Source organism: Sus scrofa, chromosome 8, assembly GCF_054392235.1.
Source record: "Sus scrofa isolate SSC_HxYL_T2T_F1_AM1 chromosome 8, Sscrofa_HxYL_maternal_Yorkshire_Landrace_v2.0, whole genome shotgun sequence".
Lineage (NCBI taxonomy): Eukaryota > Metazoa > Chordata > Mammalia > Artiodactyla > Suidae > Sus > Sus scrofa.
The window spans coordinates 138,075,661-138,089,709 of record NC_139390.1 but is presented as its reverse complement, the minus strand read 5'-3'; the positions used below and the strand labels follow the sequence as shown (position 1 = coordinate 138,089,709).

General features: G+C 40.1%; 1 protein-coding gene across 3 annotated transcripts in view; it reads right to left on the bottom strand.

Moving 5' to 3' along the window:
* The window catches only part of KLHL8 (kelch like family member 8), a 64,939-nt gene that overhangs the window by 33,781 nt on the left and 17,109 nt on the right, over positions 1-14,049 (bottom strand). For all 3 annotated transcript variants that reach the window (XM_084973647.1, XM_021101779.2, XM_021101776.2), the window contains exon 2: positions 1,504-1,862. In XM_084973647.1, the coding sequence (XP_084829773.1) occupies positions 1,504-1,716 (213 nt within the window). In that variant the 5' untranslated portion in view covers positions 1,717-1,862. The remainder of the gene's footprint in view (positions 1-1,503; positions 1,863-14,049) is intronic.

Sequence of the window (14,049 nt, the reverse complement as noted above, 5' to 3'; positions counted from 1 at the left end):
TACAAAGTTTATGCAATCAAAAAAACTCTATTTCCCAACATTTACTGATATGCTGAACTGATAACTAATGAAATTCAAATGACTTATTTTACATTTTTATTTTTACCAACGCCAGTATGGGTCGCTGAATTTCACACTAGGCTTGAAAATTAGAATAATGACATAATTAAACATACTATATGGATGAAAGAGTTTAGGTGTTCCTTCATTAAAATATATAACTGGCTAAATTTCACATAAAGCTAGAATCACTTAATGGTTTTTGCTCTCAGTATCTTTTACCTAGAAATATGTAAGGACACTAAGAGTTTAAGTGAAGAGAATCTATATCATGTATTTACAAGTGTAACAGTATACTCCTGGGCGTTCTCGGCCTGAAACTCAGAATTTATGCAGTTGATAGAGTTTGCTCAGTGTCCCCCGATTTCCTTCTCCACAATGTCCTCAATCCCTACATTCTGAGTTCTAAGAACCTGACTGATCACGAGAAGAAAGCAAAATCTAAGAGATTTCGAAGTAGCAATTCTCATGTGGAAAATGCTGCATGGATGCACATAAATCTCCAACTCCCAAGAAGAGTGGTACTTTTAAATGAGCACTGAGAAATAATTAGAACACAGGCTCTTCCATGCTGCTTTATCCATTTTCCAACTTCATCAAACCTTCTTTTGTGGCAGAGCAACATGATCCTACAGACCTTAGACGAAGTCTACTGTAGACTCTCTTCATCCAAGTCTTACTAGTCTCGGCTGCACTATCAGATACAGACAAATCATCTCACTTAAAAGGCACTAGTATTGAAACAGAGATTACATTACAGGCATATCTTGTAGACATTGGGGGTTTGATCCCAAGCCAGTGTGATAAAGTAAATATCACAATAAAGTAAGTCATACAAATTTTTTGGTTTCCCAGTGCATATGAAAGTTATGTTTAGACTAAAAAATGCTAACCATCCCTGATTGCTTAGGGTTGCCACAAACCTCAATTTGTTAAAAAAACAAAAAACAAAATGCATTACCTGCAAAACACAATAAGGCAAAGTGCAAAAAAGAAAAACGATGTATGCTTGTATCAGAATAGGAATGTACAGTAAAACACTAGTGCATCTACATAAATAACCAAGAATACTGACCTCTAACCTATATCAAGAGGAAGTGAATACAACAGGATTTTTTAATTCACAAGTTAAACCCTATGGAGTCAACAGCAATTTACTTATTTCAGTAATAATAACTATTTGCTGTCTGAGGGCTCCAGAACTTTCAGAAGTTTAACTAAGAAACAGTGAATATCAACATTTAATTAGCTCAATACTAAGTTCCTTTTACTTACCCTCCCTGATATCCCTTCCCTTTCAGTAAAATAAAGGATTGATACCAAAATCATTCTGACCATAATAAAGTACAGCACCAAAATTCTGCCTTTGGTGGTTAAAGAAACCATGATTTTTCCTAACACACTGAAGAGGTTGAGAAAAGAAAGAAAAAAAGACTGTCTCACCTTCAGTGTGACGTCACAGAGTTCTCCGTTTTCATAAAACTGAAGAAGAGAACCATGGAATTCTTTCCACGCTTCATTTGCTTCAAAGATAAAAAAATCTTCCCCATCTCCATCACTAATTGAAGATCTGTTCTTTATTTGCTGGTGCGGTTGCCTTTTCCCCTTTGTGAAGCGATTCCTAGCTTGTTTCGCATTTGTAGATTCTGAAGCCATTTGCAGCACTCTTCTTTTAATACAGCTCTCTTCTCAAACATCCCATTAACGCTTTTGTAAAGGATGGGGAGAAGCAAGAAGGTAGATGCAGTCCACTAAACTTCAGATATTTCCCAAAATGTACTCAACTGCCATTGTCCAGTTCTCTGCGATTGAAAAAAAAATAAAAACAATCCCTCAAAATGAAAGATAATTAGTAATTACAGTTTACAAATACTATATATGTAAAATGACCATATATATCATTATTGAAAAAAGAAAAAAAAACTATTTTTACACTAAATGTCACATAAGCTACCTCAGCTAATTGTTTTATATCAGTGAAGAAAGTCCTTTAACTCCAATTGGAAAACTGGGGAAAGATGGTGAGGAGAAGCATGAGAAATCTGTCTCATCTATACAACAACTGTACTGGCAGAATCTGTCTCATGTTAACTATTGTGGAACTCTGGAGCCTACTGAAGGGTTACAATTTCCAGAAGAACACTTAGATAAGTAAATTACAGTTAATGCTGGTCAATTTCAGCTCTTTGTACAGTAGCAGCTCCCATCTCACACCTTCAGCCATGTGGCAAGCAGCTGGGCATGTGTTCCTGGAATAGCTTGCAGAGTTTGCAGGAGCCACAATAGGCAAGAAGGATTCTGTCCTCCAAATATAAGGGATCTCTCCTCTGATTGCTGACTGCTCTTTCTGATCACAGAGGTCCAGACAAAGAAATGGGCAGCCACTATTACTACACTTACTCTCACTGTTGCAGCCCTTTCCCTCTCACCGGAAGGGACTTCCAGGAGATTTTAAAGGCTGGTGCCCTTTACCACTTCATTTTTCACTTTTTTTTTTTTTTTTTTTTTGTCTTTTTGCTATTTCTTTGGGCCACTCCTGTGGCATATGGAGGTTCCCAGGCTAGGGGTCGAATCAGAGCTGTAGCCACAGGCCTACGCATTTTTCACTTTTTAAAAAAATTTAGGGCCACATCCGCAGCATATGGAAGTTCCCAGACTAGGGTTCAAATCAGAGCTACAGCTGTGAGCCTACATCACAGCCACAGCAATGCCATATCCAAGCCACGTTTGCAACCTCCACTGCAGCTCGAGGCAAGGACAGATCATTAACCTACTGAGCAAGGCCTGGGATTGAATCCACATCCTCATGGATACTAGTCAGGTTCACTTCCACTGAGCCATGAGAGGGAACTCTTCATTTTTCACTTTTTCCCCCTTTGGGAGCAAGACACTGAAGACTAAGGCATCAAAAAACAATTACGCACACAAGGAAAATTAGAAAGTGGCCACACATGCCCGGGAAAAGTCTAAGAAAAGACTTAAGAAGACCTTAAGTTCACACCTCAGGCGGATTATCATTACAGGGATAACCTACACCAATCAAAGAAAAGCAAAACAATAACAAAAAACATCAAACCTTAAAGAATGGGGAGAACATGATCTCTAGAGTTACTACATTATTAGATTCAAATGTCTAGTATTCAACAACCACCACCACAAAAATCACAAGGAGAAACAGGAAAACATGGCCTATTCAAGGGGAAAGATGAACTAACAGAAACTCTCTCTGAAACAGAACTAAAGCCATTTATACTAGACAAAGACTGCAAAACAATTGTCTTAAAGATCCTCAAAGAACTAAAGGAAGAGAAAGTGTAAAAAGTCATTGTGTGAATAAAAAGGAACTATCGAGAAAAAACAGAAAACCTAAAAAAGGAACCATAGAGATATTCTGGAATTAAAAAGTACAATAGCTAAAAGTAAAAATTCATTAGAGGGATTTGAAGGCAGATCTGAGTAGGCAGAAAAAAAGAATAAGCAACCTTGAAGTTAAGGCAATGAAGATTATTAAGTCTGAGTAACAAAACCATTGAAAAAAACAGAGGACTTACCGTCATGACTCAGTGATTAAAAACCCAACTAGCATCCATGAGGTTGCAGGTTCGATCCCTGGCCTCGCTCAGTGGGTTAAGGATCCGGCGTTGCCTTGAGCTGTGGTGTAGGTTGCAGATGCAGCTTGGATCCTGCACTGCTGTGGCTGTGGTGCAGGCCAGCTGCTACAGCTCTTGACTGGACCCCTAGCCTGGGAACCTCCCTATGCTTCAGGCAAGGCTCTAGAAAGACAAAAAAACAACCACAAAAAAAAAAAAAACCCAAAAAGCATAAACAGATCCTAAGGGACTTGTGGGACACAATCAAACAGACCAACATATACATCATGGGAGTCCTAGAAGGATAAGAGAGAAAGAAAGGGACAGAGAGCATATTTGAAGAAATAATGGCTGAAAACTTCCCAAATGTGATGAAAGACATGAACAAAAACATATAAAGCTCCAAAGAAGGAAAACTCACAGAGACGCACACTAAGACACATTATAATCAAACTTTCAAAAGCCAAAGAGAGATCTTGAAGACAAGAACCTACGTGAATCATCACATACCAGTGATCTTCGGTAAGATTATTAGCAGATTTCTTATCAAACGTTGGAGGCTGAAACACAATGGGGAGATACATTCAAAGTACTAAAAAACTAACGTCTGTCAACTAAAGAGCTACATCCAGCAAGACAGTCCTTCAAAAGTGAGGGCGAATCAGAGAGACAAGACGGCAGGTATAGGACTTGAGCTCACCTCCTCTCACAAAACGCCAAAATCACAATTAACTGCTGAATGACCATCAGCAAAATACACTGGAAGCTACCAGAACAGAGATCCTACACCAAAAGACAAAGAAGCCACAAGGAGACAGTAGGAGTATTTTCACAATCTAAGTAATCCCCTATCTGCCAGGTGGGTGACCTAGAGACTGGAAAATAACTATATCACAGAGGGGCTCCCACAGGAGCGAGAGACCTGACCCCACCTCAGGTTCCCCAGCCTGGGGGTCTGCCACTGGGAGCAGGAGCCTCCAGAGCATTTTGCATTGAAGAAGTGCAGCTTGAGTGTACGAGCTCCACAGGACTGCAGAAACAGAGACTGCACTCAGAGGGCACACACAGGGTTTCATGTGCAGTGGGTCCCAGGGCAAGGCAGGGACTCCATAAGAATCTGGGTCAGACGTAGCTGTGGGTGCTGCAGGGTCTCCTTGGAAAGCAGGGGTCGACTGTAGCTCACTGTGGGGGAGGACCACTGAAGGTGGAGGTCCTAAGGAATAATCAGTGTGAGCTCCCCAGAGGCCGTCAGTTTGGAAAAATTGGCCCCACCCATCAGGGATGAGAAGACCCAGCCAAACAACAAACAAGGTGGGAACAGAGCCCTACCAATGAGCAGACAAAGAATCGCAGCTACAGGCATCAAAACAGTATGGTACTGGCACAAAAAAAAAAAAAAAACAAATGCAGATCAACGCAACAGGATAGCAAGCACAGAAATAAACCCAAGCACCTGTGGTCAACTAGTCCATGACAAAGGAGGCAAAAACATACAACGGAGAAAAAGTCTCTTCAATAAGCGGTGCTGGGGAAACTGGACACCTACATGTAAAAGAATAAAATTAGAAAACTCTCTAATACCATACACAAGAGTAAACTCAAAATGCATTAAAGACATAAGACCAGATACTCTAAAACTCTTAGAGGGGAGTCCCCATGTGACTGAGCGGGTTAAGAACCCAACCAGTATCTGTAAGGATGCAGGTTTGATCCCTGGCCTTGCTCAGTAGGTTAAGGATCCAGTGTTGCCACAAACTGTGGTGTAGGTCTCAGATGCAGCTCAGATCCCACATTATTGTAGCTGTAGCATAGGCTGGCAACTGCAGCTCTGCTTCGACCCCTAGCCTGGGGAACTTCTGGATGCTGCAGGTACAGCCCTAAAAAGAAGAAAATCAACAAAAACAAAACAAGCAAAAAAACTCTTAGAGGAAAACAGGCAGAACACTCTGACATAAACTGCAGCAATCTTTTCAGATCCACTTCCTGGAGTAATGAAAATAAAAACAAAAATAAACAAATGGAACATAATTAAACTTAAAAGTTTCTGTACAGCAAAGGAAACCATAAGCTAAATGAAAAGACAATGCCTAGAATGTGAGAAAATCTTTGCAAATGAAGTGATTGACAAGCAACTCTTGCAGCTCAATATCAAAACAACAAAACAACAACCCAATAAAAAAATGGGCAGAACTAAATAGACATTTCTCCAAAGAAGACACAGATGGCCAAAAGGCACATGATAAGATGCTCGATATTGCTATTAGAGAAATGAATATCAAAATGAGGTACTTACCTTACACCAGCCAGAACGGCCCTCATCAGCATGTCTACAAACAATGCTGTAGTTTGTACGCCGGAGAGCGTACGGAGAAAAAGGAACCCTTTTACACTGTTGGGGAGGATGTAAACTGGAACCACCACTATGGAAAGCAGTGCAGAGGTTCCTCAAAAAACTAAAAGTAGAGTTGCCAGCAATATATTAAAAAAAACTTATTAATGTAAAAGCTTGTATTACTGTAATTTTGGTTTCCAACACCAAATTGTGTTTCCCACATAATTTAGGAGAATAACTTAAAGGTAATTAAGTAAAAACTGAGAACTTAAAAAAATTAAACAATTTAAATATAATAATTTGAAAGGATTTTCAATTGTTTTGGGGCACACCATGTATAAAGATGTAATTTGGTGACACAAACACTGAAAGGGGTGGAGATGAAGCTGTACAGGAGCCAACTTTTTGTCTGTTATTGAAGTCAGGCTTATATAAATTAATAGCTTTATGATATTAAATCCTCATAACCACAAAGAAAATACCTAGAGAATATACGCATAAGGAAATAACAAAGGAACTTAAACATTTCACTACAAAAAAGTCAACCAAATACAAAAGACAACAGTAATGCAGGGTCAAAAAAGCATTAAGGCATAGAGAAAACAGCACAATGACAGAAATAAGTCCTTCCTAATTAGTAATTACTTTAAACATTTGTGTCCAATCCAAAGACAAAAACAGGTTGAAATGGAAAGGACTGAAAAAATATTCCATGCAAATAGTAAGCAGGGAGTTCCCGCTGTGGTGCAGCAGAAATGAATCCAACTAATATCCATGAGGATGCAGGTTCGATCCCTGCCCTTGCTCAGTGGGTCAGGGATCTGGCATTGCTGTGAGCTGTGGTGTAGGTCATAGATGTGGCTTGGATCCCCAAGTTGCTGTGGCTGTGGTGTAAGCCGGCAGATGCAGCTTGGATTCGACCCCTTACCTGGGAATTTCCATAGGCTGCAGGTGTGGCCCTAAAAAGCAAAAGCAAAAAACCCAAAAAACAGTAAGCAAAAGAAAGCAAAAATGGTTATAGTAGCAAGAAACAAAAATAAGACTTTATTTTTGCTGTTTAGGGCCGGCACCTACAGCATAAGGAGGTTCACAGGCTAGGGGTCAAATTGGAGCCACAACTGCTGGACTATGCCACAACCACAGCAATGCTAGATCTGAGCCACGTCGGCAACCTATACCACAGCTTACGGCAACGCTAGATCCTCAACCCTCTGAGCAAGGCCACAGATCGAACCTGCATCTTCATTCATGGATACTAGTCATTCATTTCCACTGGACCTCATGGTTCCTAGTCAGATTTGTTTCCGCTGTGCCACAACAGGAACTCCAAAAATAAGACTTTAAATTAAAAAGTTACAAGAAATAAAAAGGGATAGAATAGGAGTTCCTGTCGTGGCTCAGCAGAAATGAATCTGACTAGCATCCATGAGGAGGCAAATTCAATCTCTGGCCTCGATTAGGTTAAGGATCTGGCACTGCTGTGAGCTGTAGTGTATGTAGGTCCCAGATGAGGCTCAGATCCGGTGTTGCTGTGACATAAGCCAGCAGCTACAGCTCTGATGCATCCCCTAGCCTGGAATCTCCATTTGCCATGAGTGTGGCCCTAAAAAGACAAGAAAGAAACAAGGGGGGGGGGGGGACAGAAAATTAAAAAACTTGCAAAATTATGGATATTAACTTTTTTTTTTTTTTTTTTTTTTTTTTGCTTTTTAGGGTTGCACCCACAGCATGTGGAGGTTCCCAGCCTAGGTCAAGTCAGAGCTACAGCCGCTGGCCTACGCCACAGCAATGTGGGATCTGAGCTGTGTCTGCGACCTATACCACAGCACAGGGCAATGCCTGATCTTTAATGCACTGAGCAGGGGCCAGGGATCAAACCTGCATCTCATGGATCCTGAGCCCGACGGGAACTCCCTTAATGCAATTTTAAACCACCACTGGGTCAAGGAGAAATCCCAAGGACATTAGAAAATACTCAGAGATAAATGAAAGCAAAGACATGACATACTAAAACTTATGAGAATCAGAGAAAGCAGTGCTAAGGGGAAAATTTATACTTTTAAACACCTACTTTTTTTAAAAAAAGAGACATCTCAAATCAACAACCTATCTTTACTACTTCAGGAACTAGAAAAAGAGAAATTAAAGCCAAACCAGGCAGAAGGAAGCAAATAATAATGGTGAGAGCAAAGAGAAGTGAAACAGAGAAGAAAAAAACAATAGAGAAAAATCAAACCAAAAGTTGCAAAGATCAACAAAATTGACAAAACTTTAGCTACATGGACTAAGAAAGAGACAAGGCTCAAATGACTATATTCAGAAATGAAAATGAGGACATTATTATTGCTGGTTCTAAAGAAATAAAAAGTATTGTAAAAGAAAATAATAAACTGTACACCAACAAACTGGATAACCAATCACCTAGATGAAAAGGACAAGTTCTTAGAAACACAAAACCTAGCAAGACGAAATCACAAAGAAATAGGAAATGTGAACAGACCTGTAATGAGTAAGGAGACTGAATTAGTAATCAAAAATCTCCCAACAAATAAAAGTCTTACGATTTCACTGGTAAATTTCACCAAACATTTAAAAAAGAATGAATACCATTCCTTCTCAAACTTTTCCAAAAAAATAAAGAGCAAGGAACATTTTCTCACTCTTTCTATGAGGCCAGCAGTACCCTGATACCAAACCCAACATGTTTTAGCAAAGCATGAGGAGGAACTAGAACCCCTGTGTACTCTTGGTGGGAATGGAAAATGGTACAGCCGCTGTGGAAAACAGTACAGGAGCTCCTCGAAAAACTCAGAGGGAGTTCCCTGGTAGCCTAGCTACCAACGATCCAGTGTTGTCACTGCTGTGGCCTGGGTTCAGTCCCTGGCCTGGGAACTTTCTTTTGTCAGGTACAGCCACCCCACCCCAAAACAAAACAAATCCCAAAACTTACATCAGAACTGCCATATCATGCAGCAATTCCACTGCTGGGTATATATGCAAAAGAATTAAAAGCAAGGTCTTGAAGAGATATTTTTACATATATGTTCATAGCAACACTATTCAACAGCTGAAATGTGGAAGCAACCCAAGTGTCCACATGCAAGTAAATGGATAAGCCAAATGTGGCATATGCATACAATGAAACATTATTCAGCCTTAAAAAGTAAATTATGCAATATGGTACAATATGGATGAACATTAGAGATGATTATGCTAAATGCAATAAGCCAGTCAAAAAAAGATATACTGGCACATGTAGACAAAATCATAAAGACAGTATAATGATGGCTGTCAAAGGCTGGACAGAGAGGAGAAGGGAGGCGTACTTAACAGAGTTTCGGTTTTACAAGTGTGAAAGAGTGATGTGGATGGCGGTAATGATGATCTAACAATGTGAGTGCACTTAATGTCTCTGAAACAAGCACTTTATAAAATTAAGATAGTCAATTTTATGCTATGTATTTTACCACAATAAAAAACATCTAATTTGAGAACAATTCATTACTATATGACTTTTAAGATGTGGAAGGTACTATCTCCAAAAAGAGAGATAATGGAGTTCCCTTTGTGGCTCAGGGGTAATGAACCCAACTAATATCCATGAGGACATGGCTTTGATCCCCGCCCTCACTCAGTGGGTTAAGGACCCAGCATTGCTGTAAGTTGCAGCGTAGGGCACAGATGTGGCTTAGATCCTAGGTTGCTGTGGCATGGGCCAGCAGCAGCTCTGATTCCACCCCTACCCTGGGAACTTCCATATGGCATGGGTGTGGCCCTAAAAAGCATAAAGGGGGGGGGGCATGAGCTAGAAATTTTAAATTTAAAGACGTTGTCCAATGATGCAAAGCAAAAATAGAGGTTATCTGACTGAATGAGGGTCATCTTAGATTCTGAAGTCAAATCATAACTGTATCAGTTACCAACTGTATATAACCTTAGGCAAATGACAACACGCATCAAACCTCAGTTATCTTCTCTGTGAAATAGAGCAACCACTTACTTTACAAATATATTTTGGGGGTTAGAGATATGGTGTTGCTAGACACAGGCACTGTCACATTATAAAAAAAATCTCATTTGCATTCTCACAAATGAATTTCCTAGTATTACATAAAGTCAAATTTACTCTTTATCAAAGCATATATGATGACTATCCCACACCAATAGTCTTATTCTATAATTCTACTTTAGTGGCAGTAACAACAAATTTTTAAGTTAAATTACATTATACTACTCACTGGCTATGTGTCTTTTTTTTGGCCACACCTGTGGCATGTGGAAGTTCCCTGGCCAGGGATCAAACCTATGCCAGAGCAGCCAACCCAAACCACTGCAGTAACAACACTGGATCCTTAACCCATTGTGTCACAAAAGAACTCCTGTGACTTTTTTTTTTAAGGCTTTGCTAACCTTGATTTCTTCATCTATAAACAGGTATACCTGTCTACTTCATAAGACTAGTCTAAGAATTATATCAAATGCGGAGTTCCCGTCGTGGCGCAGTGGTTAACGAATCCGACTAGGAACCATGAGGTTGCGGGTTCGATCCCTGCCCTTGCTCAGTGGGTTAAGGATCCGGCGTTGCTGTGAGCTGTGGTGTAGGTTGCAGACACGGCTTGGATCCTGCATTGCTGTGGCTCTGGCGTAGGCTGGCAGCTACAGCTCCAATTAGACCCCTAGCCTGGGAACCTCCATATGCCGTGGGAGTGGCCCAAGAAATGGCAAAAAGAAAAAAAAAATTATATCAAATGCAATAACAGAATTACAAGTGCTTATGAAATTATAAACCATGTTGCAAATACTGGTACTATTAGCTTGGAAACTTCACTTGCTACGCAGTTTCTGAAAATGATAAATATCTTAACTCTTCCTATACTAGCCTCCTCATTTTTAATTTCATCAACTGTTTTCAGATTTTGAAAGGAACCAAAATGGTCAATGTAAGATTTTCGATTATGGTTATTAATATTGTCTTAAAGTCACTCTCATGGACACATGATGGTGACCCTCAGTGAGTCATGCCTTCATATAATCCCCCTGAGTATCAGGAGAACCTGTGACTTGTTTCTAACCAACAGAATACAGAAAGGAAATGAAGTGTCACTCTGATTATGCTACATCATCTAAGATTCTGTAAACACACTGGACTGAGGTGCTCGTGTGCAAGTCTTCAAGAAGCCAAGTGCCACGGAGAGACCCATGTAGCAGGGAACTAGAGCCGATCCCCAGGACCTGAGGACGGCCTCCACCTGAGTGTCAATAAAAAGCTAAAAGAGGAGTTCCCGTCGTGGCGCAGGGGTTAACGAATCCAACTAGGAAGCATGAGGTTGCAGGTTCGGTCCCTGGCCTTGCTCAGTGGGTTAACGATCTGGCGTTGCCGTGAGCTGTGGTGTAGGTTGCAGACGCGGCTCGGGTCCCGCATTGCTGTGGCTCTGGCGTAGGCTGGTGGCTACAGCTCCGATTGGACCCCTAGCCTGGGAACCTCCATATGCCGCGGGAGCAGCCCAAGAAATAGCAAAAAAAGACAAAAAAAAAAAAAAGTTAAAGAGTTTTCAGTCATACAGTTGCAGAGAAACTCTCCTGACAACCTAAATGTTTGGAAATAGATTTTTCCAATAGTTAAGGCTCCACAGGATAACAGACCAGCCAACACCTTGACTGCAGCCTCTGTGAGATCCTGAGCAGAGGACTCAGCTAAGCTGTGCCCAGACTCCTTACCCACAGAAACTGTGAGATAAATGTATGTTGCTTTAAGCCACTAAGTTTATGATGGTCCATTACACAGAACAGAGAATACAGACACCTTCCATCGGGAACAAAATTTACTCAGGAAAGCATGTGCAGATGTTCTAATAGGCAGCAATCACTCTAACCTCTTTTAAGCTCACGTTTCTGATGCAGAATTAACACAGAACAGATGGGACAAACAGAAAACAAATACCCCAATGAGCAGTCAAAAACCTTTCCAGTAGAGAGTCAGATAGTAAATAGTTCAGGCTTTGCAGGCCATAAAATCTCTATCACAACTACTAAACTTTGCCATTGTAGCACAAAAGCAACCACAGACTACGGGAAATAAGTGAGCATAGCTGTGTTCCAATAAAACCTCAATTTATAGGAGGTCCCTGGTGGCCTGCACCTTAAGGATCTGGTGTTCTCATTGCTGTGGTCATGAAATAATCTCTCCCTGGCCTGGAAACTTCTCTATGCCACAGTTGCAGCCAAAAAAAAAAAAAAAAAAAAAAAAAAAAAGCCTTAATTTACAAAAACAGTTGGTGAGTGTGATTTGGCCCCTGGGTCATAGTTTGCCAAAACCTGAGAAGGATGGTTGATTCAAACACAATTACATCAGTAATCATGTTAAATATAAATGCTCTAAGCACTCCCAAATAAAAGGCAGAGATTCAGAAATAGTACTCAGCTATAAAGAAAACGCCATTGAAACATAAAACATTACATGAAAAATCAAACCAATCTCAAAAGGTTACATACTGTATAATTTCATTCATGTAACATCCTCAAAATAACAAAATTATAAAGATGAAGAAAAGATTAGTGGTGGTGGCCAGGGAAAGAGGAGGGGAAAGGAGTGGCTGGGGCTGTAAATGGGCACCACAAAAGATATTTGTGATCGAACTACACTGCATCTTGACTATGACAGTGGTCATATAAATTTAAACGTGAGAACATATACAATCATAAATGAGTGCATGTAAAATAGTAGCAATCAGAAGAAAGCACACTGCATTAATATCAATTCCTCGGTTGTAATATTGTACTAAAGTTATTCACGATATTACCATTGAGGGAAACTGGATGAAGGGTATACAAGATTTATTACTTTTTACAACTGCATGTGAATCTATAATTATCTCAGAAAAGGCTTAAAAGAAAAAAAAGAAAGACTGTTAGACTGGATAAGCAAAAGTGAGACCCAACTATAAGTTGCCTACAAGCAAAGAGCCATTTCAAGTATAAAGATACAAATAGGTTAAAACAAAGGATAGAAACAGATATACCATGCTAACAGTGACAAAACAACAACAAAACAAAACCTGAAATGGCTGTATTATCAAACAACACAGACTTCAGAGCAAAGAAAATTACCAGTAATTAAAAAGACACTATAGAAAATATGCATAACCACATACAAAAGAATAAATCTGGACCCTTACCTTACACCATACACAAAAATTAACCTAAAGTATATTAAAGATCCAAATGTAAGACCTGAAACTATAATAAAACTCCTGGAAGAAAACTCGGGGAAAACACTTTTGTGGTGTTGGATCTGGCAATGATGTCTTGCTACCACCAAAGCACAAGCAACAACGACAAGACAAATGGGACTATGGGACTATATCAAACTTTAGTACTTCCCCACAGCAAAGGAAATCATCAACCAGGTGAGAGAGGCAACTCAGGAGTTTCCACTGTGGTGCAATAGGACTGTCAGCGTCTCTGCAGCACCAGGACTCAGGTTCAATCCCCGGTGCAGCTCAGTGCACTGCCACAGCTGCAGAATAGGTTTGCAACTGTGGCTCAGATCTGGTCCCTGGCCTGGGAGCGCCATATGCTGTGGGCAGCAAAAAAAAAAAAAAAAAAAAAGGTACCCACAGAATGGCAGAAAATATCTGCACACTCTATACCTGATGAGGGGTTAATATCCAGAGGAAAAAACTCCTACCACTGAACAATAAAAAACTGATCATCTAATTTAAAAAATGGGCAAAGAGCTTGAATGAACATTTCTCCAAAGAAATACAAATGACTGATAAACATATGAAGAGATGCTCAACATCAATGTCAGAGAATTACAAATCAAAATTACAAGGAGATATCACCTCATACCAGTCAGGATGGCCACTTTCAAAAAATAGAAAACAGCAAATGTTGGCCAGGATGTGGAGAAATTGGAATCTTTACACACTGTTGCTGGAAATATTAAAATAGTGCAGATACTATGGAAACAGTATGGCAGTTCCTCAACTTAAAATAGAATTATCATAAGTTCCCATCGTTGCTCAGCATCCATGAGGACGTGGGTTCGATCCCTGGCCTCGCTCA